The sequence below is a fragment of the Ovis aries genome, chromosome 3 (assembly GCF_016772045.2).
Source record: "Ovis aries strain OAR_USU_Benz2616 breed Rambouillet chromosome 3, ARS-UI_Ramb_v3.0, whole genome shotgun sequence".
NCBI lineage: Eukaryota > Metazoa > Chordata > Mammalia > Artiodactyla > Bovidae > Ovis > Ovis aries.
Window position 1 is genome coordinate 137088855 of NC_056056.1, and position 26111 is coordinate 137114965.

The following is a 26111-nucleotide window of genomic DNA, read 5'->3' on the forward strand; positions in this document are numbered from 1 at the left end:
ATCAGGGACCCAGGCAAGGCTTGTTAGGCAGACTATCTGGCTCCTGTGTTAAGCATTATTTAGAAAAACAACAGCTAAATGTTTCATCAAGTGTCCAGGATATTGAGAAGGCCAAGACATCCAAGGTCTGACCTACAGATGAAAGACAAACCCAGGATTCTGGGTGGCGTTCATAGAAATCCTTGCAGTAGCATATCACAGAAGGAATGACACAACCCAGTGGCAATATACAAGAGAACATACCAAGTGAGTTAATACTGGAACGAATGGGGAAAACTCTGATTAAGCAAACAACAGAAAACAAGAACCAAAGAAGCTGATCGACTGTAATGCCACACTAGAAAGACTAGAGCAGCAAGCAGATAAGGAGATGAAGTGAGTGTCAGAAAAATGAGTGCAGCCAAGATGGGTTCTACTAGAAAAGATTTCTCATGAGGTTTCAGTCATGCTGTTGGCCAGGGCTGCAGTCTAATCTGAAGACTCACCTGAAGGAGGATTCTTTTCCAAGCTCACTCCCATGGTTGTTGGCAGAATTTAGTATCTAGACAGCTGTTCAATCGAGGGCATCAGTTCCTTGCTGCCTCTTGGCTAGAGACCTCCTGCATGCAGTTTCTTGACACATGGACCTCTTCAAAGGGCAGCATAACATGGCAATTGGCTTCCCTCAGAGTAAGTGAGCAAGAGAGCAAAAGAGAAAAAAAAAAAAGAGAGAGAGAGAGAGCAAGCAAAAAAGAACCCTCAAAGTAGAACCCAAATCTTTTTCCAATCTAATCTCAGAAACAACACCTTATTACTTTTTGCTGTAGTCTGTCAAGAGTGAATCACTCTTGACTCTATAGGTCCAGCCTATAGTCAAGGGGAAAACATTACATAAGGACATGACTCCTAGAAGGAGCGCTACAATGGGGAACCCACCTTAGAAGCTGTGTATTATATTATGTAGCTCTAAAAACTCTATCTCTATATTTAATTGTCACAGATGTCAAATTTCTGATAGGGAGGATCTGACTGCACCAGTTTGGGTTAGGATTTCTCCTGTGGGTCAGTTAGCCTTGGCTAGATGGGGCAAGATCATGTAATACATTTTATTATTGTTAGATATTTCTAGAGAATAGGAAATTGTTAAAGGCTTGTTAGTTAAATGAAAGCTTGTTACAAAGATACACTATCAAGTTATTATTACAACTATATAAAAACTAAAGATCACTTGAGATTTAGTATTGGGAAATCAAGCTAAGGAATGTTTTCATTCAGTCTCATTGATGATTGGCTTATTCTCTAGAGCTAAAGGGAGACAGTGAGCCATCATCTTACCACCTGCAGATACAACTTAATGGAACAATTTAGACACATCTTGCCTGAGTCAAATTAGAGACTCGGAATTATGAGGGAAGTAGGGGAGGAAGAACAAAGAAAACAGTAAATATGGTAGAAATAAGACCAGAGAAGAAATTCTTCAGGAAAAATTCACTTGTTGCCCTTAAAAGTCAAGGCATCTCAAAGGTAAATAGAACATAAACTGCTGACATTGACGTAGTGTTTACATAAAGGCAAATAACTTAAGGTAGGCTCTGAGTATCATTGTCTTGCATCAGTTGTCTTATTTTTAAAGTTATTCTGTAGGGAGTTCTGTTCTCAGTAAGGGTGCAGTTTCTTGCATACCAATTTTACAGCAAAAAAAACAACTGGAAAACATAAACAAAATTTAAAATTAAAACAATCTATTTGTAGATATCAAAGAGGGACCAAGGCAGCAAGGACTTGAGGGCTAAAATCTCAGACAGAAAAGGAGTTTGAAGAGATAAGCCTAACATTCAATGCTTCTTTTCCTTGCAAGGAATTACTGATTCAAAAGTAGTGACAAGAGGTTGAGAAGGTGAGCAGAAAGCAGTAGCTAAGTGGCTGAGAAACTAAATTGGTCTTCCCTGGTGGCTCAGAGGTTAAAGCATCTGCCTCCAATGCTGGAGACCCAGGTTTGATCCCAGGGTCAGGAAGATCCCCTGGAGAAGGAAATGGCAGCCCCCTCCAGGACTACTGCCTGGAAAATCTTATGAATGGAGGAGCCTTGTAGGCTACAGTCCATGGGGGTCACAAAGAGTCGGACACGACTGAGCAACTTCACTTTCACTTTCTAAATAATTTGCCTATGCTGGAATGTCTTGATTTATCAGTTTTAGACATTTTTTATCTTTCACCATATTGGTTGAGAACTTAGTTCTTTTATACTTGTCACATTTCGCTTCCTGGCTATTATTTCACTGACAAAGTTTCGATTTAAACAAGCTAGTGTTTATGTTACTATGATTATTTAAGTACTACTCATTGCTGAAGAAATAGTGCATTATAATCATGCTTCCTTCCTCACACAAATTTTTGTTTTGCAGAATTTCATAACTGCCTCCTTTTTTGGTTGATTTTCCATATAAAATTTTCAAAATGCTCCCACATCTCTGCCAAATGCCCGTTAGTCCTTTTTTTTTTTTTTTTTTTTAGTTCATCTGGATTTCCCTTCTCTATAACTGAAATTCATCATCTCACAAACCCCCAGCAACTGAAAAAAACTTAAATACTACTTTTACGATAAATCAGTTACTTCCTATTTAGAATAGTCTCGTTTTCGTGAATATTTGGTCAAAATCGAGGCTTAAACTCTTCTATCCTCTCTTTCTCTTATTTTCTAAAGTGATTTAAGTTCCTAGAGGGGCTTGGGTATTATTCTTAAATTGGAGGAAGGGAATCTGACTCCTGTACTGTCTTCTGTCCTTGCTGGCCTTTGCTGAATTGTAGTTCACCACACCTGTCTTTAGACTTCCTGTGCTGATATCTCAGGTTCCTGCCTTGACCTCTAGTCTAAGTCCTTTTTACTCAAGTTTGAAGTCTCTTTCAGATTGCCAGCCATCTCAAAACTTCCACATCCCATTGGGTACTTGGGATCTCTCAGCTGCTTTGCCCATCACAGTAGGGTATGCGGAAGGAATTTGTAAGGTTGCTTTTAGCCTGCCTAGGCACTTCCCTCAGCTGTGGCTACTTCCCTGCTCAGGCACTATGTTGTACTTCTTTCAGAGACTTGCAGTTCTCCATGCTATACCCTAGAAAGTGAAACACAAATTTTATCTGCTTAGAACATCTCCTCAACCAGCTAATCTACCCTCACCTCAACGGCCAGGGTCAAGGCCCAGTGGAGTAAGCTATAAGAATACTGGATCTTGTCACAGTAATCCATAAGCAGCTAAACATTAATCATTCTGCCTTAGATTCACCACTTCCTATCTGTTGGTTGAATTCTTTCTTCTTTTTGGAGAGATAATGATTTTTTTCATCATCATGCATTCTTCACATTTTTGTGGATCCTGGTAGGAACTTTAAATATGAAGTCCTGCTACACTAGTTCCTTCAAATCCACAAACCCTTAACAAAACCTAGTTCCTGCAAATAAAGGCCTTGCTTTCAAAATATTACTAAATCATGATACACCTATGACAACAGAGTACTCTGTAGATGAAAAATAAAAATAATGAGAATATTCACCAGGTGTTGATAGGAAAAGATATCTAGCATATACTGACAAGTGAAAAAATACAAAGTAGAGGGGACTTGCCTGGCGGTCCAGTGGCTAACACCCTGAGCTCCCAATGCAGGTGGCCTGGGTTTGATCCTTGGTCAAGGAACTAGATCTCACAGGCGGCAACTAAAGATCCTGCATGCTGCAACTAAGACCTGGTGCAGCCAAATAAATTTAAATAAATTTTTCTAAAATAAAGCAAAGTATAGAACAGCATGCACAATAGTTTGCTACTACCCTTTTGTATGTAAGAACAGAATGAAATAAGAATAAACAGATCAATCATTTGGTAATATGCACTTTCATAAAGAAACACCAAAAGAATTCACAACAAAGTAATACAAATGCTTGTCAATAATGGACAGTGGGGAGGAATAAGATGACTGAGCACATGAGTATGTATTTTAATGAGTATTCGCTAGAGAAACAGAACTGGTGTTAAGGTGGGAATGAGGCTGAGGAGAGAGAGAGATTTTAAAAAGTATTGGTTACAGAAACTGAGAAGTCTCACTCTGCCGTCCATCTACAAACTGTAAACCCAGAAAAGCCAGGGATGTAGTCCAAAGGTTGGAGAGCCAAAGATACAGATTCCTGTTTAGACCCGAAACCTGAGAACCAGGAGCACAGAGGTCAGGAGGAGATCCCAGCTCTGTCAGAAGTCAGGAAGAGAGTGAATTCAACCATTCTCTGCCTTTTGGTTCTATTTAGGCCCTCAACAGATTGGATCGCGCCCACCCACATTATGGAGAGTGATCTGCTTTTACTCAGTTCACCAATTCAAATGTTTATCTCTTCCAGAAACACCCTCACAGATACACCCAGAATAATGTTTAACCAGTTATCTTAGCATCCTGTGGCCCAGTCAAGTTGACATGTAAAATTAACCATCACAAGGTAGGATCAAAATTTCTCAATATATCTTTTCACTTCTTCAATTTTTGAATCATGGAAATTTTTATCTATTAAAAATGTGTTTAAGTTTTGTTTTCAAGTCTGTTTTCATTACATGTTCTTAAAAATCCATTAAGACACTCAGCTACCTTTCCAGTGACTCGACTCCACCTTGTCTTCTGTTTCACAGTGGTGACCTAGTCGTTTTAGCAAAGCACTGTTCCTAGATAAATCCGACTTTCTACCTAAGCAGCGGAATCTGACTAGAGAAAAATATAAGCAGGATGACTGATTTCATTTTATACTTACAACTACAAATGCCTAAAAAACCTACTATACCTTCAACAATACCTGAAAATTCTATGCTATTTCCCTAGTTAATTTATTCTTCCACTCTCACAGATGACTAATTTATACATTTTCTCCCCTCAAACTTCCAACACTTCCTCTTCAATCCTCACACAGCCAGTGACCTCTCCCCTTATTTTATTTTTTAAAAAAGAAAAGGAAAATAAATTAAGAAGGAAAATTCCACATGGTCCCACCACCACATCAGTTATGAATTAACTGATGTTATGCTTCAGTTATGGGTCAGCTGAAAATAACAGATACACACACACCCAAAAAAGGGGGAGGGAGGAAAAAAATTAGTAAAGTGTAAACAAATTGTTTTATTTTCTACCATAATGAGAAGTCCCAAGGTAGGCAATCCAGGGCTTGTGGGCAGTTCCACAATGTAATCAGGGACCTAGAGTCTAACTTCCTCTGTCCTTAGCAATCGCTTAAGATTATTTTATCATAGATGGTCGCTAGAACTCCAGTCATCATGTTCACATTCTAGGTAAGACAAAGAGAAAGGGCAAAGACATACAACAGCTCAGTTAATCCTGTTTCTCAGAAACCTCATCAAACCACTTCTACTAATAACTTACCAGAATTTAGTCACATGAATGTCCATGAAATAGTTGGAACAGAAGCTCAGCACCCTGCTCTCAACAAAATCAGGATTCTGTTCTTATAAAGAAATGAGGGGAGAATAAGGACAAATTACCTCTCATCTTATTTCACTGGGTTGGGGAGAGAAAAGAAGCAATTAGAAGAGAAATTCCCGCCAGTCTATGTCCGACACAGGATACAGCATGCTTGGGGCTGGTGAACGGTGATGACCCAGAGAGATGTTATGGGGAGGGAGGTAGGAGGGGGGTTCATGTTTGGGAATGCATGTACACCCGTGGTGGATTCATGTCAATGTATGGCAAAACCAATACAGTATTGTAAAGTAAAATAAAGTAAAAATAAAAATTAAAAAAAAAAGCATTAAAAAAAAAAAAAAAGAAGAGAAATTCCACTTATTCCCACCACCAAATCTAACTGCCAACCTGAATCCAAACTCATATACTCTGGTTTCCCCCCAAGTCAGTCGATGAACTATCAAAGTCCTTTCTCTCCAAGGCTAACCCCTTCAGTCATGCACCCATTTTACTACTTAAAACTTTGCTCCTTAAACTATCCCCTCTTTTCTCCACACATCAGTTTTCCCTCTCTTTTGTTTATTCTTGTTAGCAAACAAACATGCTAAAATATGTTTTTTAAAATCTCTCCTTATTGAACATCCCTATCCAGCTACCCCAGCTATATAACCCTTTGCTTTCTTAAAGCAAAATTCCTAAAAAAACACAAAACAGATTTTATTCCATTTTCTCCACTTCTTCGCCTTGCATTCTCTCTTGAACCCATCCCAATTAGTCTTACATTCATCCCTACCATTCCTTCCACTGAAGCCACTCTTGCCCAAGTCACCAGTGACCTCCACAATGCCACATCTTCTAGCTGGTTCTGAGACTTCATCTAACCCAGATTCCCAGAAAAAATTGACATGGTTATCACTTTCCTGCTTGAAACACTTAATTCATTTGATTTCCAGAACACCACATTCTTAATGATTTTTTTTCTACACCACTATCTGGTCCTTCTCACTTTCAACTACTAGATCCTCTTTCTAACCTTTAACAGCTGGAATGCTCCAGGATTTAGTCCTGGGACCTCTTTTAATCTACACTTTCTTCCTCAGTGACCTCATCCAGCTTCTATTCTGATGATTCCTAAATTTATCTCCAATGTGACTTTTCTGCACTTTAGCCTTTTGCCTAATCATTGTCTCTATATGGCATCTCAAACTTAACATCCAAAACTGATCTTTTGATTCCTTCCATTTCCCTATACCTACTCCTTCTTCAGTATTCCCCAGCGTTCAGTTCAGTTCAGTTCAGTTGCTCAGTCGTATCCAACTCTTTTCGACCCCATGAATTGCAGCATGCCAGGCCTCCCTGTCCATCACCAACTCCCGGAGTTCACTCAGACTCTTGTCCATCGAGTCAGTGATGCCATCCAGCCATCTTATTCTCTGTCGTCCCCTTTTCCTCCTGCCCCCAATCCCTCCCAGCATCAGAGTCTTTTCCAATGAGTTAACTCTTCGCATAAGGTGGCCAAAGTATTGGAGTTTCAGCTTCAGCATCAGTCTTTCCAATGAATATTCAGGACTGATTTCCTTTAGGATGGACTGGTTGGATCTCGTTGTAGTCCAAGGGACTCTCAAGAGTCTTCTCCAACACCGCAGTTCAAAAGCATCAGTTTTTCAGCGCTCAGCTTTCTTCACAGTCCAACTCTCACATTCATACATGACCACTGGAAAAATCATAGCCTTGACTAGACAGACCTTTGTGGGCAAAGCAATGTCTCTGCTTTTCAATATGCTATCTAGGTTGGTCATAACTTTCCTTCTAAGGAGTAAGCGTCTTTTAATTTCATGGCTAGTCACCATCTGCAGTGATTTTGGAGCCCCCAAAAATAAAGTCAGCCACTGTTTCTACTGTTTCCCCATCTATTTCCCATGAAGTGATGGGACTAGATGACATGATCTTCGTTTTCTTAATGTTGAGCTTTAAGCCAACTTTTTCACTCTCCACTTTCACATTGTTGCTCAGGCCCAAACCTTTGGAGTCATGATTGGTGTCTCTCTTTCTCACCGTCATCCAGTACATTAATAAATCCAGCCACCATCACCTTGAAAATATATCCAGAAACCCATCACTTTCTACCACCTCCCCCACTGACTGGTCCACTGGTCCAAGAAATCTTTTATCTGTGTTATTGTAATCCCTTTCTAGCTCCTATTCCTTACTCCACTCTTAACCCCCTATAGTTTATTCTCACAAAAACCAGAATAAGCCTTTTAAGATAAGGCAGAATATGTCATATCTTTGCTCAAAGCTATGTAATGGCTTCCCATGGTTTTTAGAATAAAAACAGTCTTTCTGCGGCTAGTATGAAAGACCCTAACATGACCTAGACTATTTACATGGCTACTTCTCTGACTTCATTTTATAATACTCTCCTCCTTATTTACTCTGCTCTGATCTCATTGACTTTATCGATGCTTAAAAAAGATGTACACGCTTAACATCAGGGCTTATGTACTTGATGTTCCCTTTGCTTGAAATGCCCACTCTGTTATTTCATCCAGGTCTTTGTTAAAATAACTACCTCCTCAGAGAGGCCTTCTCAAATCATTCTATCTAAAATAGCACTCCTCGAAAAACTAAAATAAAATAGCACTCTTCTTTAACTTCAATCTCTTTTCCAGACTTACTTTTCTTCACAGCACCTACTAATACCTAACATATTTCATCTCTTTGCTATGTTAATTTTCTTTCTCCTTCTTAGAATATAAACTCCATGAAGAAAGGACATTTTATTCATTGTTTTATCTGTGTGCTTCGTGCTCAATCACCTTAGCATGTCCGACTCTTTGTGACCCCCTGGGTTACCCCTGGACTGTAGCCTGCTAGGCTCCTCTGTCCATGGGATTTTCCAGGCAAGAACACTGAAGTGGGTTGCCATTTCCTTTTCCAAGGGATCTTCCTGACCCAGGGATCTAACCTTTGTCTCTTATGTCTCCTGCATTGGCAGGTGGAATTTTTACCCACTGAACCACCTGGAAAGCCCAGGTTATAACTACTTAACACTTAAAAGGAGTACCCGCCATCATATGCTCTCAATATATATTTGCCCCATAAATGAATAAAAACAGAAACCACATTGTTTTCTACAAGCACACAACGTACACTTTCCAGTCTTTAATTAACTTCTCTGCAGCAGTTGAGATTTTGCCACTTCTCTGTCTTGAAACTCTCTCCTTGGATTGTGAAACTCCCCTAGTTATCCCTCTCTCATCATTGCTTCCCAGACTCCTTTTAGAGGACCCTTTTCTCTACTTCAAATAAGATCATTCTTCAGATTCTCTGCTAAAGCTACGTTCTCTATTAAGACCACAATTCTCAGGACATCCCTGCTGGTCCAGTGGCTAAGACTTTCTATTCCAAATGCAGGGGGCCCGGGTTGAATCCCTGGTCAGGGAACTAGATCCCACATACTACAACTAAAAGTTTGAAAGCCACTACTAAAGATCCTGCATGCCACAACAGTGGCCAAAGATCTCATGTGCCACAATTATGACCCAATTCAGTTCAGTCACTCAGTCACGTCCAACTCTTTGTGACCCCATGGACTGCAGCACGCCAGGCTTCCCTGTCCATCATCAACTCCTGGAGCTTGCTCAAACTCATGTCCATCGAGTTGGTGATGACATCCAAACATCTCAACCTCTGTCATCCCCTTCTCTTCCTGTCTTCAATCTTTCCCAGCATCAGGGTCTTTTCCAATGAGTCAGTTCTTCACATCAGGTGGCCAAAATATTGGAACTTCAGCTTCACCATCAGTCTTTCCAATGAATATTCAGGATTGATTTCCTTTAGGATGGACTGGTTGGATCTCCTTGTAGTCCAAGGGACTCTCAAGAGTCTTCTCCAACATCACAGTTCAAAAGCATCAATTCTTCAGCACTCAGCTTTCTTTATGGTCCAACTCTCACATCCATACATGACTACTGGAAAAACCATAGCTTTGACTAGATAGACCTTATATTTGTTGGAAAGTAATGTCTTTGCTTTTTAATCTACTGTCTAGGTTGGTCATAGCTTTTCTTCCAAGGAGCGAATGCCTTTTAATTTCATGACTGCAGTCACCATCTGCAGTGATTTTGGAGACCATGAAAATAAAGTCTGTCACTGTTTCCATTGTTTCCTCATCTATTTGCCATGAAGTGATAGGACTAGATACCATGATCTTTGTTTTCTGAATGTTGAGTTTTAAGCTAGCTTTTTCACTCTCCTCTTTTACTTTCATCAAGAGGCTCTTTAGTTCTTCTTCACTTTCTGCCATAAGGGTGGTGTCATCTGCCTATCTGAGGTTATTGATATTTCTCCTAGCAATCTTGATTCCAGCTTGTGCTTCATCCACTCCAGCATTTCACATGATGTACTCTGCATAGAAGTTAAATCAGCAAGGTGACAATATACAGCCTTGACATACTCCTTTCCCAATTTAGAACCAGTCTGTTGTTCCATGTCTGGTTCTAACTGTTGCTTCTTGACCTGCATACAGATTTCTCAGGAGGCAGGTAAGGTGGTCTGGTATTTCCTTCTCCTAAAGAATTTTCTACAGTTTATTGTGATCCACACAGTCAAAGTCTTTAGTGTAGTCAATGAAGCAGAAGTAGATGTTTTTCTGGAATTCCCTTACTTTTTCTATGATCCAGTGGATGCTGACAATTTGATCTCTGGTTCCTCTGCCTTTTCTAAATCCAGCTTGAATATCTGGAAGTTCTCGGTTCACATACTGTTCAAACCTACCTTGGAGAATTTTGAGCATTATTTTGCTAGCATGTGAGATGAGTGCAATTGTGCAGTAGTTGGAATATTCTTTGTCCTGGTACAGTCAAGTAAATAAATGTTAAAGGAAAGAAAAAAAAAAAGACCATGACTCTCCTAGCTCTATATATTCCCCTGACTGGTCTTAATCATCTTCATGGCTTATTTATCATCGTTAGGTTGAAAACTTTTCAAATCTGTATCTCTCTCTTCTCTCTTCATACCTGCATATATGACTGACTAATGAATATCTCCAAGAACATGTGCCACAGATACTTAAACCTCAAAATGTGTCAAACACTGAACTGTGAGCTTCTCCTCTGTCCCTTCTTCAGTTCCCACCCACTTCTTCCCTCAGGATTCTGATCTCATTGAAAAATACCACCATTCAACCAGTTACTTAAACCAAGAACCTGAAAATTAACCTTCATTTCTCAGTTTTCTTCACACCCTGTGTCCAGCCAATCAATCACCAAGTTCAACATTTCAACAACCAATTTCATACTAAGCACCTAGTATGTAGTAATAAATCTGAAGAAAAGCGGCTTTACAATTGGCTAAGCAGCTTCACAGTGTTAGAGCACCAGCTGGCATCGCTGATTCTGTTTACATTAAGAACCTCAAGGTCTTAAACTGGCTCCAGGCATCATACCTTCACAGAACATTTCCAAAAGCAGAAAGCAAGGGATAGGAGTGAAACAAGAGGGCTTTCCTCAAGTTGCAATCTTTTTTGATCAGGGAGAAAAGTCATTCCCAGAAACACCCTAGCAGACTTCCCTTTATGTTGCTTTGGCCAGAACTGGGTCCAATTATGAAGGAGACCGAGAAAGCAAGCATCTGGCAAAGCGAAACAAGGTTCCCTCAATCCCTGGGATTGAGCACATGCATACCCTTAAAAAAAAGAGGGGAGTTATCTTGGCAACAAATAAGAGAAAAAAAGTGGTTTCAGAGACAGCAATCAAAACTGATTTCCACGAAAACAGACATGGAGCTTGCATTCTAATTCAGGAGAAATTTTAAACATAAATATACAAACAAGGTAATTTCATATTCTATAAATGCTATGAAATCAGGCGATGTGATAAAAAAGTAATGGGCATATTTTGATGGTAATGCTGATAGAATTTACTAGTGGAACTGAACATGACAGCCTGATAAAAAGATGATTTCAACTGCGAATCTCTCACTGCAGAGGCACAGAGTACTAATCACAATGGGGGCTGGTCAAGGCATCACAGGGATTTAGAAAGTTTCTTCCTCTCTTTGGCCAATTTTAGCTAAAATGAGCACAACTGAAACTGTAACCGAAGGAGGCATTATTCTTCCAGAAAAACCTCAAGGAAAAGTATTGCAAGCAACAGTAGTAGCTGTTGGCTGGAGATCTAAAGAAAACCAGCTTCTGGTTTTAGAGATAAAGTTAGAGATAATTCTTCCCCCAGAATATGGAGGCATTAAAGTAGTTCTAGACAGTAAGAATTATTTCTTATTAGAGATGATGACATTCTTGGAAAATAAGTAAACGGAAATAAACTACTATTGAAATGGTATCATGTGAAGCTGTCAATTCCAGGGAAGTTTTAAATCTTTCATGTAAATAATTACCATGTTTTCCTTTTATAATAAACTAATGATATCCAAATTAATGACATCCAGTGTCTCTAAAATTCAGTTTCATTGCACTGATTTAAACATTTTCAAAACAAACAGACAACAACCTCAAACAGAAAAAATGACACCAAAGGTAATATTCATTTCCATTCATAAATGAAGCTTGAGAAAGATAATAATGAGTCTAAAGTCATACCACTATTAACTGATAAGTCAGAATTAGTACTATCTGAAATCCAAGTCAATTTTCTCTCCCCTATACATCTATCTGTGGGGGTGGGGGGGAAATACACAAAATGCCATATATAAATTTATAACACTGTAACAAAAAGAATAAAAAGTCAAGTGTTTGAAAATAGTTGATGCTTATAAACTTGTTTCTATTTATTATTTTTGTCTTTCCTTATAGGATTGGTAAAATGAACAAAATACTTTGTAAAGTTTTATGTCTAAACCAAAGATGGAACTATTAAAAATGTTACTGACTTAAAAAAGAAACAACAACACCCATTACTGACTGTTAGAACAGCAGCAAATGGCCATGATATTAAGTAGCAAAGATAGGCGACTCAAATAGCAACACAGGGTTTTCCCACTATATTAGACTCAGACCGAATAGCTACAGGTCCTGAAACACTCTGACAAAAAGACCTACAAAATCAGTTAAAAAGTTAAGACAGCAGATAACACTGTTTATATTCAAGTGATAGATAACTACTATTTAGTTGTTAAATATAGACAAAGTATACATATCAATATATAATATAAATAAATTGCACTATGTATGCCAAAGTCTTTGATTGTGTGGATCACAACAGACTGTGGAAAATTCTTCAGGAGATGGGAATATCAGATCACCTTACCTGCCTCCTGAGAAATCTGTATGCAGGTCAAGAAGCAACAGTTAGAACCAGACATGGAACTACAGACTGGTTCCAAATTGGGAAAGGAGTACGTCAAGGCTGTATATTGTCACCTCGTTTATTTAACTTCAATACAGAGTATATCATGTGAAATGCCAGGCTGGATGAAGCACAAGCTGGAACCAAGGTTGCTGGGAGAAATATCAATAGCCTCAGATACGCAGATGACACCATCCTTGTGGCAGAAAGTGAAGAAGAACTAAAGAGCCTCTTGATGAAAGAGGAGAGTGAAAAAGCTGGCTTAAAACTCAACATTCAGGGACTTCCCTGGTGGTAAAGCAGATAAGAATCTGCCTGCCAGTGTAGGGGACACAGGATCAATCCCTGGCCCAAGAAGATCCCATGTCCCACAGAGCAACTAAGCCCATATGCCACAACTACTGAGCCCAGCTCTGGCCTGGGCTCTACCACGCTTCATAACAAGAGAAGCCACCATAATGAGAAACCCACACACCGCAGCTAAGATCCAGCACAGCCAGAAATTTAAAAAACAACAACAACAACTCAGCATTTAAAAAACTAAGATCATATAAATAAATAAATAAAAGAAAACTAAGATCATGGCATCCAGTCCCATCACTTCTTGGCAAATAGATGGGGAAACAGTGGAAACCATGACAGACTTTATTTTCGGGGGGCTCCAAAATCACTGCAGATGATGACTACAGTCATGAAATTAAAAGACAATTGCTCCTTGGAAGAAAAGCTATGATCAACCTAGACAGCATGTTAAAAAGCAGAGACATTACTCTGCCAACAAAGGTCCCTCTAGTCAAAGCTATGGTTTTTCCAGTAGTCATGTATGGATGTGAGTTGGACCATAAAGAAAGCTGAGCGCTGAAGAATTGATGCTTTTGAACTGTGGTGTTGGAGAAGACTCTTGAGAGTCCCTTGGACTACAAGGAGATCAAACCAGTCCATCCTAAAGGAAGTCAGTCCTTTGAATAATCAGTCCATTGAATATTCATTGGAAGGACTGATGGTGAAGCTGATATTTTGGCCACCTGAAGTTCTGATATTTTGGCCACCTGATGTGAAGAACTGACTCATTGGAAAAGACCCTGGTGCTGGGAAAGATTGAAGACAAGATGAGAAGGGGATGACAGAGGTTGAGATGGTTGGATGGCATCACCGACTCGATGGATATGAGTTTGAGCAAGCTCCAGGAGTTAATGATGGACAGGGAAGCTTGGCATGCTGTAATCCATGAGGTCACAAAGAGGTGGACATGACTGTGCGATGGAACTGAATGGAAATTTAGTATGGGTAAAAAAGAAGAAAAAAAAAAGCCAGCCTTTCCTCACAGATACTAAAAGGTAGCAATATAAACCACCTTAGCATTATTCAATATTTTCCTGGCATAAAGATACCAGACTAGATCATATTTAAATGTCTCTTATGGCTCTGCTTCTCTCTGAAATCTAAGGTATTATCAGGGATCTTGAAAAGAAAAAAAAAAAACCTCAAATACTTCCTCATTCACAGCAGGGGAATTCACAGATTAAAAGGTTAGCAAAGCTAATGATTTTAGAAAGGTATCTGGGGAAACATATGGGGCCACAGGAGACATTTTATGCAACGAGCGCTCTAAGGTTCTGCAAAGCTAGGAGGAGGAAGGTGTCTGCTTTCAAATGGCTTTCATCCAGAGCAGACAGCAAAACAGAGTTCAGCAGTGTGGTTCGCTAACACTCATCTTTCCGTCAAGCTAATTATTTTCCATCTTCTTTTAAGAAAAGTGAGACAATATTCAAATATACTCCTGTCTCCTATGACCCTATTTGAGACATGTGCACAAATTTGGATTTTGACTTGGAAACCATTTTAAAGGTTTATAACCACAAGAATAATTATTAGAGGGACTTCCCTGGTGGTCCAGTGGTTGGGACTCTGTGCTTCCACTGTAGGGGGAACAGGTTCAATCCCTGGTTGGGGAACTAGGACCCCGATTGCTTCATGGAGTGGCAAAAAAAATTTATATATATATTTTTTTTTCTTATTCTAATTTGATAAAGCGTTCACCAAATCTGAATAAGAAAATCGTACAATATGAACTACGAACTTTTACAGTCTATGTTTACCATTTTTGTTCAGTTCAGTCGATCAGTCATGTTTGACTCTTTGAGACCCTGCGGACTGCAGCACGCCAGACTTCCCTGTCCATCACCAACTCCCAGAGTTTGTCAAACTCATGTCCTTCGAGTTGGTGATGCCATCCGACCATCTCATCCTCTGTCATCTCCTTCTCCTCCCCATGCTATTTCTGTTACAGAATTTGTCAACAGCAAAAGACAAAACAAAAATCTAAGATGATATTTAGCTGTTTAACATCTAATCCAAGCATCACTGTTAAAAACAACTTATTTTACATGAATATAAAAGTTTATACTGAGCTAAACAAAATAATGGATTTCCATTGAATATCTAAATCATCTAAATCATTTCCAACTAAAATAAATATTAAATGGCAAACATAAATGTATCTACTTTTGTTTTTTTAATTTTTACAGAGACAAAAAAAATATTTAGGTCTATTAACAAATGTTTTATGCCACACTGAAAAGTTTTATTATGACGAAGCATTTATAAATGTATATATGGGCACCCCTGGTGTCAAGTGGTTAAGAATCTGCCTGCCAATGCAGGCGATGAGGGCGTGACCCCCAGTTCAGGACACCTGCCACAAGGCAACTAACCACTGAGCTTGCACTTTAGAGCCTACAAGCCGCAACTACTGAAGCCCTTGCGCCCTAGAGCCTGTGCTCCACAACAAGAGAAGCTAACACAGTAAGAAGCTCTTGCACTGCAACTGGAGAGAAAGCCTGCACACAGCAAAGAAGACCTAGCACAAGCACAAATAAATAAAAATTATAAATGTGTTTGTAAGTTTGCTAATCTACTGCAGGATACTCATATATGATAAACAGTTCACAACTGTCTGCTTTCTAGTTTTCAGTGGGAAGCAAAGATTACAAACAGTTTAAAAGGTCAGAAAAAGAACGGAGAATACAAAATTAATCAAAGAGAAAGTGTCAAACATTTAGAGTAATAAGCATAAATTAACTGCACAAACTATGTGGAATGATACTGAGAAAATGAAGGCAAAGCAACAAGCACTCCCTTGGAAGCTAAGAAACAGTGGAATGCCCATGAAAGTTTTCTCCTACCACTGTGGGAGGATTTACTGTAATTCCCTTATTTTTTCAAACTGTGATTATGGAACATTGGTGAATTAAGATTAGCATGTATTTAAATATAAAATATACATATTATCTATATTTATCTGTATAGACAAATGGACACTATGTGTCTTCAATTTACCTATAATTTATAGATAGATTTACATTTATTATCTATTTAAAAAAGAGAATGATTTCATAAAATGCAAACTAGAATACATGCATGGCATATACTAAAAATAGGAGATACATGGCAGCTTATTAAACTTTCATTTCAGTTACCGACATGGCTTTATATATGTAGGTATGCGCTGGGCCACAAATACACTTCATTTCTTACTGTGAAATCATCCAACTCATTTGAAGGTTGCTGTTCTTATGCCACAGTAAATTAAGCAACAAAAAGGGTCTATGTAGGCAGCTGAAAAGGCTAAAACAAGAACCACCACTCTTGCTGCCTTATACATACGCAGATGACAACTCAAAGCTGTAGTCACTCTCTGGTAGGCCCATACTTTGTTGCCTTGTCTTTTTAGACTTAGAGCCAAGCAGCAGTCCTTCTTTAAAAGAACATCCTCCATGTCTTACAACTATTTGCAAGGCTGATGAACTCTGCTGGTAGCTTCCCAGATATTCGTAAATCTGCCATCAGTTTAGAAATTGTTGTCCCACCTTTCAAACTTTTATTCTGCCTACTCATATTAGAACAACCCTTTCCAGCAATAACATGGGGATCCTGTTGCCCCTCCCTGTCCTATCATTCCCAGTATAGCAGAGACATTTCAGAATGAAACTACATTGTAATTTCCAAAAAGCATATGACTTATTTTAACTATACTATGTAGGAGTTTATAATCATTTAATGTAATGCATATTTACCTATGGGGCTTCCCAGGTGGCTCTAGTGGTAAAGAACCCACCTGCCAATGCAGATGTAAAAGACAAGGGTTCCATCCCTGGGTCAGGAAGATCCCTGGGTCAGGAAGAAGGGTATGGCAACCTACTCCAGTATTCTTGCTTGGAGAATACCCTGGACAGAGGAGCTTGGTGAGGTAAAGTCCATACTGTCACAAAGAGTCAGACACAAGAAGCGACTTCACAAACAAATATAGGTAAATATGCTCTCCTCCAAGAATAAATCTGAACTTACTCTGTAACAATTGCCTTGCATCATTTCTTCTCTAGATAAGCTTTGTAAGTTTTTGAGAAGACAATATTTGAACTAATAAAACTGGATTTATAAGGAAAAAAGACATTCTTAAAAATACAGATTGCTGTAGAAGATCCCTTGCCAAAATCAATTTGTAAAAGAACTAAAGCTCCTTGTAGCTATGTAACCTTCTATAATTGCTCTTGAAATCTTTTTATTACTTGGGTAAAATGAATATTTAAATATTATTTCATAATTAACTGTGATCCTATTTAATTAAGTGTCTGAACCTTCTAATATTTTTGACAAACATTATCAAAATCAAATTCTAAATTAAGCCTTTTTGACCTTAGACTAACTGGCATTTTCCCAGAGGAGTCCTGGAGCATCTCAAAGGATCTGTTCTCTCTCCTTATAAAAAGAAAGATATTAGAGTAATTAGGTTTATTTGATATGTTAAATTACATGGAAAGCATTTTCAAATAAGAAATAATACTAAGTTTTCTTTACATTACATCTGCATTGATCAGCAATGCTTTTGAGGAAAGATCTTGATCAAAAGGGGTAACTGCTGCTGCTGCTGCTAAATCACTTCAGTTGTGTCCAACTCTGTGTGACCCCATAGACGGAAGCCCACCAGGCTCCCCTGTCCCTGGGATTCTCCAGGCAAGAACACTGGAGTGGGTTGCCATTTCCTTCTCCAATGCATGAAAGTGAAAAGTGAAAGTGAAGTTGTAAATGTGAACATAAAGGAAACCTCATTTTAAATGGAGTCAGGAAGCCCTGAATGAGGGACTCTTAGTACATGTAGCACCAGTTGCAGTCTGCATAACCAGCGGGGAGAAGGAAGATAAGAATCTTACTTCTCTTAAGGTATGAGAGAGGACATTTTAACACAGGTATTTCATCTCCTGCTTTTTTCATCTCTTCCTTTAAAAAAAAAAGGAAGGCAGATCCCTCCCTGCCCCAGCAACTATACTCTAATCACCACTTATAGCCAGTGAGAAATGGCAGCAATCTTGAACTCTCATTCTTCTCCATCAATTTTTCTTCAAACAGTCCCCCCTACAGTTTCCTCCTAAAATCGAATAAAAGCACTCTCCTTTGTTCTCTAGATTTGCCTGACTCCCCATAACTTGCCTGTCCCAAATTGTGATTCTCTTCTGTTCCTAAATAAACCCGTCTTGCTGCTTAAATAATGGTTGTTTTAAGAGTGACAATATATATACGTGTAAAATCACAATGTTGTACACTTGAAAGTAATGCAACAATGTACACTTGAAAGTAATGTAACTTTGTATGTCAACTACATTGTATGTCAATTTAAAAAAACGTTTTACAAAACTCTAGGGTTTCCCTGGCGATTCAGTGGTTAAGAACTGCAGGGGACATGAGTTCGATCCCTGGTCTGGGAAGATCGCACATTCCTCAGAGTGGCTGAGCCCAATTGCCAGTAATTACTGAGTCCCCAATTCCCCAGAGCCCCAAAGCCACAACTACTAAAGCCCTCACACCTTAGAGCCCGCAGTCCCCAAGAGAAGCCAGAGCAATGAGAAGCCTGTGGCCCGCAACTGGAGTAGCCTCCCATTACCGCAACTAGAGAAAACCCGTACACAGCAAGGATGACCCACCGCAGCAACCCGCCCCGCCCCCCGCAAAAAAAAAAACAAAACTCTAGTCCAAGGAATCTCGACCTCCTAACATCTTTGATAGTCAAACAATTTCCTCTCTCTCCAAGTTTCTGTCCTCACTTCTTCAATTCGGCTACCAACTTTGAAATGTGTCTTTAAATCTCTCGTTCAAAAAGGCCCTAGAGCTGTTTCATAAAGTTGGTTGGTTTCCGTCTAAAAATGGGGCCTACCCTACCCTTTTAACAGCTCAGTTCAGTGCTTAGGTGCTTACTCTTTAAATGACTGAAATACTATTTGGGGCCTTTAGTTTAAAGAACAAGTAAACCAAGTAAAACTATTCAATTTTTTCTAAACCTTGCTCCTCCACATTATCAGGTAAATGCATTCTGTACTGCCATTTTGAAGAAACTAGGAAGAGGAAAAAACAAAACAAAACAAAACAACTCATTGACAAATGATGACAACGTGGAAATAACCAGCTGAGCTATCTGGACCACAAGTTTCTGCATTTCATGGTGCTTCATCTTTAAAACTGTGTAGACTTCTTAAATCTTAAGATTCACCCAAAATAACGGCAATCGAGCCCTCATTCCCATGTTGGTTTCTTCCAAACCTGCGCCCCACCCCCATCCTCACCCCCGCCCTGGCTCCGGCAGCCATGCGCCAGACTGCAGCACCGGAGCTCGCGGTCCGCAGGCGCGGCGGACCCCGCCCCGCACGGCTGGCGCGGGGAGGCTGCTCCGGGCCAGGAACCCGCCTCTGCGGCGGCTGAGCCGGGCGCCCAGTGGGTGCGCTCGGGCGGAGGAGGGGCCTGCGGCCATGGCACCGCCTTTGCCTGACCGCCCCGCCCCGGACCGCTACTTAAGTGGCTCCCGCACCGCCCCCGCTCCAGTGCGTTACTTACCTCGACTCTTAGCTTGTCGGGGACAGTAACCGGGACCCGTGTCCACTCCTGTTGCCTGCGCCTGCTGACCCGTAGCCACCATGGTGAGTGGACCGTCGACTTGGCTAGGGAAACGGGGGAAAACGAGCCGGGGCATCGCCAAGGGCTTCTAGCTGGAGAGGGCTGCCCCACCGCTGTCCATTTGGAGGGCGAAGAACGAGGCGGGAGCCGAGGGTGAGAGTAGATAGACCTCGATTTGTGGAGAAAGGCTGGGGCCCATGAGGAAGGGGGCCACCACCTTTTATTCTGAGACTGTAGAACGGGATGGCGGGGCGCTGGTTCTCCTTCACTATGGTTAGCGCTCTCATTTAGCCCTAACTTACGGGCCCGGCGCCCCCAAGACCCTGCAGTCTTTTCCCGCGCATTCCCATCCCCCTCTTAGAGTCTCCCCAGCCTTTAGCGAGCGCGCGCGCGGGCTCTCCCCGCCCTCACTTCCTCCTCAGCACGAAAACCGGAGGCGGGAAGGGACTGCGCACGCGCGACCGTTACCTTCCCGCCTGGGAGTGGCCGGGAGCCCGCCACTGCAGTAGGCGCGTGCGCGCTGGGGCGCTGCAGGTCTATGACTGGAGGGCCTGTTTCCTGTTACCTGGGTTCTCGTTTAAAAACTAAGGAGTAAGGTGAATGTGCAGAAGGACTCCTTACCGATGTGCTGCACTGCACCAATATCTTAAGACAACTAGCTCTCAGCAACCTGTAAAGGCCATCTGTCTCCCTGCCGCTGTGTTAGGAATGCGTGTGGGAGCAGGTGGTGGTGATGGCGGTTTTGAGGGAATAGAAATCGGATCTGGGTCTCCGGTAATCCCCTGCTGCGTCGTGACAGGTGTGGAGATGAACTGAGCTTCACGCCTGCATGAAGCGAAGATGGTTGGCCATGGCTGCGCCTCTGCAGACGTGGCTTTTAAGAGCTTCTGCAGCTGCGCGACTCCGCGAACCGCAGAGGGGCGCGGGCGCGCGCGCCCTGAATTGCTCATTCATCCTTTGCCGCAGAGCCCCACCCCTCGTCCCTGCGGCCCGGCATTTCCTCTGCACTGCTCTGGCCACGTGCTTCCTGTGCTGGGAGCTGCCCGGAAATCTGGCCACCTACTCTAAAATGGCATTCTGGGCTCCGGGCGCTAGATGGATGACCTCCTCTTTATCTTGATCCTCAAAGGAGGAAGCAATGACTAAGCTCTATTCTTGGTTTAGAAAGAGGCCTTCCCGATTTAGACGGGGAAAGGAAATTAATTAAAAGCAATGTATATCAGAAGTATAGCCCATCTACCCTAGAGTTTTTTAAAAAGCATCCCATTTTAAAAGCAAATTTAAGACTAGGTTTCCTTAAACATTTAGCATTTTTGTTAAACGTCTTGTGGGTTTTGTGTATGTGTTTTAATGCGTTTTGTTTTTTTTTCTCTCTGTCACAGCGTGAGTGCATCTCCATCCACGTTGGCCAGGCTGGTGTCCAGATCGGCAATGCCTGCTGGGAGCTCTACTGCCTGGAACACGGCATTCAGCCCGATGGCCAGATGCCAAGTGACAAGACGATTGGGGGAGGAGACGACTCCTTCAATACCTTCTTCAGTGAGACAGGCGCTGGCAAGCATGTGCCCAGGGCAGTGTTTGTAGACCTGGAACCCACAGTCATTGGTGAGTTGACCTCAGTAACTTCAATGAGAATCCTGGGGATCTGGGACAGGTGTGTCCTGTGGGCTCCACTGATACCCTGGGGTGGAGCAGACTTGTGTGGGTTGTTAATGATGGGTGGCTGCTTCGTTTTCCTCTTCCAGATGAGGTTCGCACTGGCACCTACCGCCAGCTCTTCCACCCTGAACAGCTCATCACAGGCAAAGAAGATGCTGCCAACAACTATGCCCGAGGTCACTACACCATTGGCAAGGAGATCATTGACCTCGTCTTGGACCGAATTCGGAAACTGGTATGTGTATTCTCAAGAAGAAAGTAAATTAATGAACCAAAGAGATATTTGGAATATGCCTTTTTTTTTTCAAACACAACTGAAATGCAATAGTGAGGTTAATTATCTCTTTATAGTTAAAAGTTCAACTAAAATATGGACTATTTTATGTCATTTGATAAATATTCATGAAGATAATTTTAATAAAATGCTGAGTAATTTAGGGAAGATCTACTTTTTTTCTTAAGCGTTTCTTGTCAAAATACAATCTTAAATTTTTGGGATTAATATGAAAAGTGGAAGTCTTTTTACTATGAGGACATCACAAAGAGCAATAACTATGTTTTTTCTGTTCCTCTTTTAACAGGCTGACCAGTGCACAGGTCTTCAGGGCTTCTTGGTTTTCCACAGCTTTGGTGGGGGAACTGGTTCTGGGTTCACCTCCCTGCTGATGGAACGCCTCTCTGTCGACTATGGCAAGAAGTCCAAGCTGGAGTTCTCCATTTACCCAGCCCCCCAGGTTTCCACAGCTGTCGTTGAGCCCTACAACTCCATCCTCACCACCCACACCACCCTGGAGCACTCTGATTGTGCCTTCATGGTAGATAATGAGGCCATCTATGACATCTGTCGTAGAAACCTCGACATTGAGCGCCCAACCTACACAAATCTTAACCGCCTTATTAGCCAGATAGTGTCCTCCATCACTGCTTCCCTGAGGTTTGATGGTGCCCTGAATGTGGATCTGACAGAGTTCCAGACCAACCTGGTCCCCTATCCCCGCATCCACTTCCCTCTGGCCACATATGCCCCTGTCATCTCTGCTGAGAAAGCCTACCATGAACAGCTTTCTGTAGCAGAGATCACCAATGCTTGCTTTGAGCCAGCCAACCAGATGGTGAAATGTGACCCTCGCCATGGTAAATACATGGCCTGCTGCCTGTTGTACCGTGGCGACGTGGTTCCCAAAGATGTCAATGCTGCCATTGCCACCATCAAGACCAAGCGCAGCATCCAGTTTGTGGACTGGTGCCCCACTGGCTTCAAGGTTGGCATTAACTACCAGCCTCCCACTGTGGTACCTGGTGGAGACCTGGCCAAAGTACAGCGAGCTGTGTGCATGCTGAGCAACACCACAGCCATCGCTGAGGCCTGGGCTCGCCTGGACCACAAGTTTGACCTGATGTATGCCAAGCGTGCCTTTGTTCACTGGTACGTGGGTGAGGGCATGGAGGAAGGAGAGTTTTCTGAGGCCCGTGAGGACATGGCTGCCCTTGAGAAGGATTATGAGGAGGTTGGTGTGGATTCTGTGGAAGGAGAGGGAGAGGAAGAAGGAGAGGAATACTAATTACCATTCCTTTGAGCCTTGCAGCATGTCATACTCAGCTTCAGCATTAGCTGACAGGCATAAAAACTTTCCGACTAGATTGTCTTCGCTTTCAACTATGATCATGTATTCCTTTTCCATGTGTGTCTGTAACACTTATGTCTTGTCTCAAAAGTAAAGATTTTAAGAAAGCAAATAGTTCTGTGCTTCTTCTAAATTGGTTTCTCCACTTTTCACTCCTATACCTGAAAGCCTGCCCTGGAAGTAATACCAAGGATTTTGCTCCAGATATCCCTGGGGGGAAGGTGTACTCTGAAACTGGTCTGTTAACATCACTTCAACCAGTATTTTGTTGAAATCCAGCTCAGAGGCCTTGGAAAGATGCAAATTTCAGATGAGAGTGATTTTGCTACTCTAGTTCTTGAGGTTATAAGGTAATTATAAGTTAGGTTTGGGAAGGTTTTTAATATCCTACAACTATGACTGCTATGTAAAGAAGCCTGCTAACCTATCAGAATTAATGACCAGGTAAACATTTGGTTGGGGGAATATTTGAGCAGAAAGATGTAAAAACTTTCCTACTCTTTAATGATGGAAGGAGGAAAGTTGCAGGATCAGAATTCCCTGCTGACCAGCAAAACAATATGAAACAATTGAAGAGGAAGCCATACACCTGTGGAAGAACAGCTGCTTTACAAGGGATGATATGGCAACACTTGGGAAGGTTAGGACAAAGTTAACAATTTGTAGCACTGGGCATAGTTTACATTCTTTCCAGTATATAGTGTGGCTACATCTAAAGCCCACTATAGAAGAGAGGTTAAATCTGCCTAGAGAAAATACATTTTAAAAGCTGAGGAGGCACATGGATTATAAAGGGCTGAAAAGTTGAGAATAGAGGTGAGTAAAATTTTGCCAGTTCTTTCTTTAGTCAATAAGTCCTATAAACAATAGTTCTCAACTCCTGATTAAATCCACAGACATTTCAGAGAGCTCTGTTGGGAGGCACTACAGGCCGCGCACAGCAACCCATAATGTAGCCAGAAATGGCAGGTCCCAGGGGAAGGCAGATGCAGGCCTTTATAACACTGATGGGAACCCTAATTAGTGCCCAAATGAAGATAGGAATTTGCTAGTATTGAACTTTCAGGGAGGCTTTGGAACCTTTGAAAGGTCTCTCTTGCCATACAAGAGAGGTAGCTAGGCTGGAGCCTGGGAAACCAATACAGAGGAGGTTTTGGAGGGAAAAGCACTTGCTACGGTGTGCCATGTTGCTTTTTGAGTCCAGAGGCACATAGCAGGAACAGGATATTTTGTTTTGTGGTGGGGCGGGGGGGAATGTTTGTATTTTTAAGGAAAGATATGTAATAAAGAGTTATGACAGTCTGGGTGGTGAGTACATAGGTATTTGCAGTGCCATTATCTATTGCCCTAAAACTGAATAATATGTATATAAAAAACAATATTTGTATATGTGGCTTAATATATGTATATAAAAAAAATATGTATGACCATGCAGTTTCTGAGGGTCAGGAATTCAGGAGCACCTTAGCTGAATGGTTCTGACTTAGGATTTCTCAAGATTTCAGTAAAGATGTTGACTGAGGATGCAGTTATCTGAATGCTTAATTTTATTTTTTTTCTTTTAAAAAATTTTTAAAAATTTTAATTGGAGGCTAATTACTTTACAATATTGTGGTGGTTTTTGCCATACATTCACATGAATCAGCCATGGGTGTACATGTGTTCCCCATCCTGACCCTCCCTTCCACCTCCTTCCCCAGAATGCTTGATTTTAGCTGGAGGATTCACTTCCAAGGGGGTTCACTCATGCCTGGCAAGTTAGTACTGGTTGTTGGCAGGAAGCCTTTGTTCTTCACCACAGGGACTTCTCCAAAGGACGGCTTCAGTGTCCTCACAACATCCAGGACAAGGGTGTTGTCCAGGGTGATCCTGGACAAGGCAAATTGAAAACCACAATATCTTGAAACTAACTCTCATTTCTACAATATCCTATTGGTTACACATGTCAGTCCTATTCAGTGTGGGAGGAAACTAGACAATAGTAGGAGACGTGGGTTGTTGGGAGATATATACAAAACCCAGAAGGATACCAATTTTATTACCTTTTCCCCCTGTATACTTGGAATATTTCGTCTTTTAAAAGGGAGGAAACCTGTAGTTTAGAGAGAAGGAGTTTTCTATTTTCTATAGTTCCAACACGAATTTCAGTGTCTTTGGTTGCCTTTTAAGCAATCCTTTGGTGGCTCAGATGGTAAAGAATCCTTCTGCAATGCAGGAGACCTGGGTTTGATCCCTGGGTTAGGAAGATTCCTTGAAGAAGGGCATGGCAACCCACTCCAGTATTCTTGCCTGGAGAATCCCCATGGACAAAGGAACCTGGCAGGCTCATGGAGTCACAGAGTTGGACACAACTGAGCAGTTAACACACTTGGTTCCCTTTATAAGCCACCTTCTATTTACATTCCTCCTAAACTATCCAATCTCCCTTATACCCTAGTTATTTGGTTGCTGCTAAAATTCAGTATTTCCTTCTGTCCTGTTTGTTCCCAATTATCATATAAATCAAGATAACTAGTAGGTACTAGTAGTCAAAGCCTTTGGTAATGTGAGATACTAAGTGTGGGACATTGGGGTGGGAGGTGGGAAATGGCTATAATGAAATGCTGAGGCAACCAGGAAATGCCATTAAGCATTCCTTTGTGTGTGTGTGTGGGGGGGGGGGGGGCGCGGTGCGCTGTGGGTCTTATCTACATCTCTGTCCCAGCAGCAATCACAGTAATGTTTATGGCCCATACAGTGCTTTAATGTACTTCCATTAAGATTAATAATAATTTATTTCCCTGTTAGGCCAGATTCTTTATTGGTTCTCTTTCATATAAACAGTAAATTCAGGTTTTGTAAAATGCATTCACTCTTTCAGGCCAAGTCTCTTTTAGCACCTCTTGAGAAATTGTACCTCAGGGTAGAGAGGGCTTGGAAACTGACCGAGACACTTCTTGTTCTGTTACTAGTCAGGGGCTCTGCATCTTCTGAGCCTATTTCCTTTTTGCACCACAGAGTTCCATCCCATCTTTCTCCAGGTGTCTGTGGGGAGTTGAGGGTGGCAAACAGCTCACTCAAATCTGAAAGGACTTGTAAGTTTATAGTTGTGTGTCCGAACTCGGGAAGTGAGGAACAGGCGAAGCAGCCCTCCTAAGGGCTTAACAGCCCTCCT

General features: G+C 41.4%; 1 protein-coding gene and 1 pseudogene across 2 annotated transcripts; both read left to right on the top strand.

Moving 5' to 3' along the window:
• Window positions 1-5139: 5139 nt before the first annotated feature.
• On the top strand, window positions 5140-19548 carry LOC114113751 (10 kDa heat shock protein, mitochondrial-like; annotated as a pseudogene).
• Window positions 19549-19599: 51 nt separating this feature from the next.
• Window positions 19600-23069, top strand: LOC106990101 (tubulin alpha-1B chain). 2 transcript variants are annotated; one of them, XM_060414064.1, is made up of 4 exons: window positions 19600-20269; window positions 21056-21278; window positions 21419-21567; window positions 21914-23069. In XM_060414064.1, exons 2-4 carry the CDS (start codon window positions 21158-21160, stop codon window positions 22892-22894), a joined length of 1251 nt encoding a protein of 416 aa, XP_060270047.1. In that variant the 5' UTR covers window positions 19600-20269; window positions 21056-21157; the 3' UTR covers window positions 22895-23069. The 2 variants fall into 2 exon arrangements, with proteins under 2 accessions (XP_060270047.1, XP_027823181.1); XM_027967380.2 differs by having other exon boundaries at window positions 19600-19696.
• Window positions 23070-26111: the final 3042 nt, after the last annotated feature.